Genomic DNA, 5,801 nt, shown 5'->3' on the forward strand with positions numbered 1-5,801 from the left:
TTATTGGTTTTCAATTTTATCTTTTAATCAAAGTTTATGGTATATTTTTTTTTTTCAATTTGGCCTTTATTCTCTTGATTTTCTTTCTTTTTGTTAAAGTTGTTTTTCCTTTCAATTTAACTCTTCAATCAAAGAAATTTGGTTGCTCTTTAATTTATTTTTTACATCAATTTTCACCCTTATCCTTTTAACTATGATTTTTTTTTTGTGTGTTTTAGATCATTTTTTTAATTGATTTTTTTTCTTAACTTTATCTTTCAATCAATGTTTGATTTGTTAGGGTATGAAAAGTTAATGCAAGTCAACATTCTTTTTTTTTTCTCATTTTTTTAATTTAATTGTTTGATATTATGTTTTTTTTTAACAAATTGATTTTGTAGTTATTATCAATTTCTTTTATATCATGTTATCCTTGTCTTAAGTTTTAAGTCATGAGATTTGCTAGTTTTTTTTTTTGGAATTAAGGTTTTTTTTTAATTATGTGCATTGTTTTTTCAATTATTTTGATTCATTTATAAAATAAAAATATTTATTTTTAGATAATATTCATAACCTTTGCACCATTGTGTAATATATTTTTCCTTTCTTTTATTCATTTAGTTTAATATATATTTATTTTTATTATCGTTTGATTTGATAAATACAACTAAATAAATATTCCCGATTCATGTTTCATGAACAAATCCCTTGATCCATATTTATGTCTTAATTTTTTCAGTAATGCTTTTAGTTATTGTTATTAATTTTTTCAGTTATGTTTCAGTTATTGTTAATGTTATTGATTGTGTAACCCTAAAACAAGCATAAAAGGAAGGATACATGGCTCGTGGAATATGACAGAGAGCTCAAAATCTTTGGCCTTAAGAGAAGCATCCTCCTCAACGTACACTGTGAAACACTAACTTGTCAGGCTTAAGATCTCTATGCATGAGGCCAAGTGAATGACAAACCTCACAAACGTACGATAACAAGGTTTTGAAAAAACACCTGGACAATGGAAAGAAACAAAGTGAATGAACACATGAAAACCAAGATGAAAATGAAAATTTCATTCCTTCTGTAACACTAAAGCAAGCATAAAAGGTACGATACATGGCTTGAAGAATATGGTTTCTTTCCGATCCTTATTAAATAAGAGGTTTGCCTTCTTTCCCCATCTGCCTACAAAAGGATCACCGAGTAATAAGAAGCCGATCTAATTCTCATATAAATTAAAAACTTCTCCTACAAACAGAGAGAGGAATAAAAACATGATGCTTACCCGTAATCCAATAGCCGAGTCATCTCCTACCCAAACTCTAGGAAGGGACGGAGGACATCCTTGGCTTCAGGGTGCTCCCACTCCACTGAATCCCACCACTGTTTTGGTTTTATATTTATGAATTTAAGACAAGGGGGAGGAGATGGCTGGCCATTTCCAAGCAATGGAAAACAAATTGGAACCCTCTTTAGCTTCTGACATTCCCATAAGCCAATTTCTTCGAGTGAATCACAGATAATTTTTGCACTGCAAATGCTTTTTAGTTCTGGTAATTTATACAATCTCATAATTCTTAACTTCGGGAACGGGAACTTGAATTCGGTGCTGCTGCTGCTGCTTTCTTCACCCATTACCCCTTCTGCATCTAATCTTGTTCCTATTATCTTCTCCAATTTCTCACATTCTTCTACTATAATCTCTTCCAGGTTTACGAGGTTTGGCAGCAAGATAATAGGAAATAGCTTTTTCATACTTCTACATCGATAACAATTGAACATTCTGAGACCTGAAAATATACCCTTATAAGATGGAGCGGGGCAGAACCAAAAAGATGAAACCAAGCTTTCCATGCTGTTACAACCCTTGATTTGGATGACCTCCAGTTCAGTTGCATACATTATTAGAGTGGAGACATTGCATAAACTTTTTGCATCATGACAATTAGAAATCATCAGTTGTCGAATGTCCTTCGGGAACATGACCTGAAGATATCCATCTCTGTTGATACTCAAATCACCCAACGAAACAATTTTATTTGTAGCATACCTTCTTAAATCACCAGCACTTCCTACAACAATTCTGTATTTTGTTAGTGATTGGGTCTCATCCCGAGATTTGAGATACTCCACAAAGTCAGAGTAACCTTCAAAATGGCATTCCAAAGTTTCCAACTTCCTCAAGCATCCTACTTCCTTTCCTTCAACTGTTATTGGTCTGTATCGACTAGATCCACCTTGGATAGGAAACGACTCCTCTAATACAAAGACTTGCAGGTGAGAGAGTTTAGGTAATATCCCACTAGGAAACTTGTTTTCACCCCACCTATTCATTCTAAGATACTTCAAGTTGGATAGAAATTCCATGCCTTGAGGCATCTTTTTAAGTTCACCGGTTTTAGAGAGATCTAACCTCTTCAGTGCCCTGAGCTTTTTCAATGATGGTACATGGCTTAACCTATCACAACCTTCTAGTAATAATGCAGTGAGACACACCAAATCAGAAACAGAAGCAGGTAGCTTTTCAATAATTGTATGAGATAGATCAAGAACCTTTAACCCATGCAATTGCTCGAACAAAGAACCTGCCACATATTGCAAGGATGTATTATTGTGTAATAATAGAGTTGAAAGACTGGGACACCTTGGTGAATGGCAGGAACGAGTTTCTTGAATTTGATTATACATCAATGAAACTCTTTTAAGATTCTCTGTCCACTCTTCTGCATCTGGCAGTTCTTTCAATCATGCTCCTGCTTTAACCATGACTGGAGAGTTCTCTTGATGTATTTGAATGGCCATGTCCCTGATCAGGTCATGCATCTTGACAGCAGTACCACCATCAATTCTTTCCAATAAGCAGATATTTTCGAGTCTATTAAGAATTGAATGGCCTTTGTCAAATTCTGCCATCCTACTCTTCAACCCTTTTATCACTCCCTCATCAATCAAATAACCTATCAATTCCACTCTAGGGATCTTAAAGTCTTCTGGAAATAATGCACAATACAAGAAACATTGCTGCAGAGCTGAATCACTTAGGTGGGTATAACTGAATCTCAATATCCGGAATACCTCCTCTTCCATGTCATCTTGCCTAACTGTTGATTGTCTCAGGTCCTCTAAAGCATCCCTCCACTCGCGAATGTCATCCACCCCCTTCATGGTTCCAGCCATTGTTATAATTCCTAGTGGCAAACCATCACACTCCTTTGTGATCGACTTTGCAATTTGCTCCACTTCTGAAGAAAGTGATATGTCATGTCCAAGTCTCTCAATAAACAATGTCCAAGCTTCTTCCTCTGAAATAGGCTTCACTTTGATTCTTTGTTGGGTAGCCATCTGTTGACAAACCTTTTTCGATCGAGTTGTAAGAATCAGCTTGCATCCCTTAGCCTGGATAGGTATTCCCAGCTTTTGTAGCTCAAAAGCCTTCCACAAATCATCTAAAACTAAAACCCATTTTTGTTTCTTCATTAATTGTCTTGACAATTGTATCGCTCTAAACAACTCCTCTTCTTCATTAGAAAGAACTACACCAATACGTCTCGCGATACTATTTTGCAATCTATTAATGCTGGTATCTTGTGAAACAGTAATCCAGTAAACATGACAGAAAGTGTCCGGTCTTTCTAGAAGCTGATTATATATATGTGTTGCCAATGTTGTCTTACCCACTCCGCCCATCCCATAAATGCCGACACTTGAAACTTCATCTTGCATCAACCAAGACCAGATGGTCTTCTTATGGTCTTCGAATGCTTGACCCACCAGCTTCGTCGTCATTGGTAGTGCATCGCCTTTAATCTCATTTATGTTGCATGTAAACCCTCCAGAAGATACAGCTCCTGCACCAGGCTGCGCAGATCCTCCAGTCCCATTCTCTAGATCATCCTCCATTAACAAATTACAAATCTCACGCCAACTTCTTTCAATTGCATGACCCATTATATATGGTGCTTGCATCCTTCCTGCACCTCCTGCCAAATTGCCGACTTCATTGCTTTGTTCTTGTTGACTAGTTGAAGTGGCATGATCATTTACATTGCTTGAACTTGCTATGCTTTTATGTCTTTTTTTGCCACCATGCATAGCTAGAAAGGCTTCTTCTTGAACTTGTTTAGGCACTTGTCCACAGATTGCAACACCATGGCCCTTCTCTCCTGATAAATGCCATTTGATCCTCGAAATGGAAGTATCCTTAGTAAATGGATGCCCACAAAACTGACAGTTCAGTCTGCCATCATTCATCTTTACAACATGATTCCAAAATAGATCAATATTTGAGCCAGCCATTTTTTACTCCTTTTCCCTGATCAGTGGCTCTGCAGAAAAGAAAAAATTGTTTTATAAATTTAAAGTAAAAGAATATTCATATATTGCAATGTCATTAACATTATTGATTTCTCTATCATTTTCTTTAACTTCATCTATAATTATTTGGATACTCATTTTCAATAATTTAGTTTTTCCTATTTCTTCAACACAATGATAATAATGTACAAAATATTTATAACAAAATTTTACAATGTCATTATCCTTTTATGATATACATGTAAATGAATTTATTTATTCATATAAAACATCGATGTACAATATATATGTTTCGTATTTTCATAACAACACCTAAAATTATTATATTAATATCTTTGATGTTAAATCTTTGATTTGAGAATAATCTTAACGTTTTGTCGTAAACATTATGGCTTACAAGCATTGTTCGTTTTATAGTTAAATTAGTGCCTAAAAGCTTAAAGCAATATTTCATCTCAAAATACTAAAATTATACTTAGCAATATTATTCTTAGCAATCACTTTCAAGTATTAAATTAAAATTTCTTATGTTAAATTAAAAATATCCTATTTATATTAAACCTCAATATTCATACAAAAATCTATTGTCTAATTGATATGTTGATATTATATGGTTGTAAAAAGTTTTTGAATATAAGTGTTTCAATTAATATTTATGCTACACGATTTCTATTTTAACTCTTCATAAATCTACTCAGCAATTTAACAAATACTTTAAAACAATCCATGAATTTTATGGAAAAATTAACTCCTAATCACAAAAATAAGAAGAAAACAAAATTATGTTGAAAAAAAGGAAAGAAGGAACTACCATCACCACCGTTTTTTATTTGTATAGGAGTTGCTTTCCTAATTTAATTTAGATTTTATTTTTCCATATCTATCTAAACATGGTAAAACAATAAAATTATTATTAAATATGTGAAGCAATTAAAAAACAAAAAAAATTAATTTGCAAATTATTTCTTTTTAATGTGTACTGATCTCGACAATTATAACGATGGGTATAGTAGAAATACAACTAAATTCAAAAAACGGCGGACGCAACCCCTTTAGAGAATAAAATGATGATATAAAAATAATAGAATGAATTACCCACTTAGTTATATTTCTTCAACAACAAATTGCAATCAATTGAATTGTTTTACTGGAAAGAATCAATCAATAAAAATAGACATAAAAATGGTAAAAAGGGATTTATAGTTTACCTGCAAAAAGCAGTTCTCCAAGCGCATAGATTTGCTTAAGTAATCAGTAAAGAACAGGGAGGTGAGAGAGAAGACAAAGGTGAGGAGGGAAAGAAAATGAATTAATTAATTAAGTAATGGAAGAGTAGAGAGTGTGGAAGAGATCGAATGTTCGCTTAGTGATCAGAGACGAATAAAGAACTAAGAGCACAGAGGGAAGAATGAATGGCCCAAGAAAATATTTATAATAGAGGTGAATAAATCTTTTTTTTTTTGTTTTTTGCAACATTAGTCAACATTAGCCAATCACGCTAACGCGTCGTG

The 5,801-nt window shown here is 33.5% G+C and overlaps 1 protein-coding gene across 1 annotated transcript; it reads right to left on the reverse strand.

The window, feature by feature from the left end:
* Positions 1-1,014: 1,014 nt before the first annotated feature.
* Positions 1,015-5,776, reverse strand: LOC105107465 (probable disease resistance protein At4g27220). Its single transcript, XM_011001391.1, is given in 3 exon segments — positions 1,015-1,161; positions 1,262-4,301; positions 5,499-5,776. A coding segment is annotated over 1 exon segment (2,985 nt). The 5' UTR covers positions 4,273-4,301; positions 5,499-5,776; the 3' UTR covers positions 1,015-1,161; positions 1,262-1,287.
* Positions 5,777-5,801: the final 25 nt, after the last annotated feature.

The sequence above is a fragment of the Populus euphratica genome, unplaced genomic scaffold, assembly GCF_000495115.2.
Source record: "Populus euphratica unplaced genomic scaffold, PopEup_1.0 scaffold161.1, whole genome shotgun sequence".
NCBI classification, from domain to species: domain Eukaryota; kingdom Viridiplantae; phylum Streptophyta; class Magnoliopsida; order Malpighiales; family Salicaceae; genus Populus; species Populus euphratica.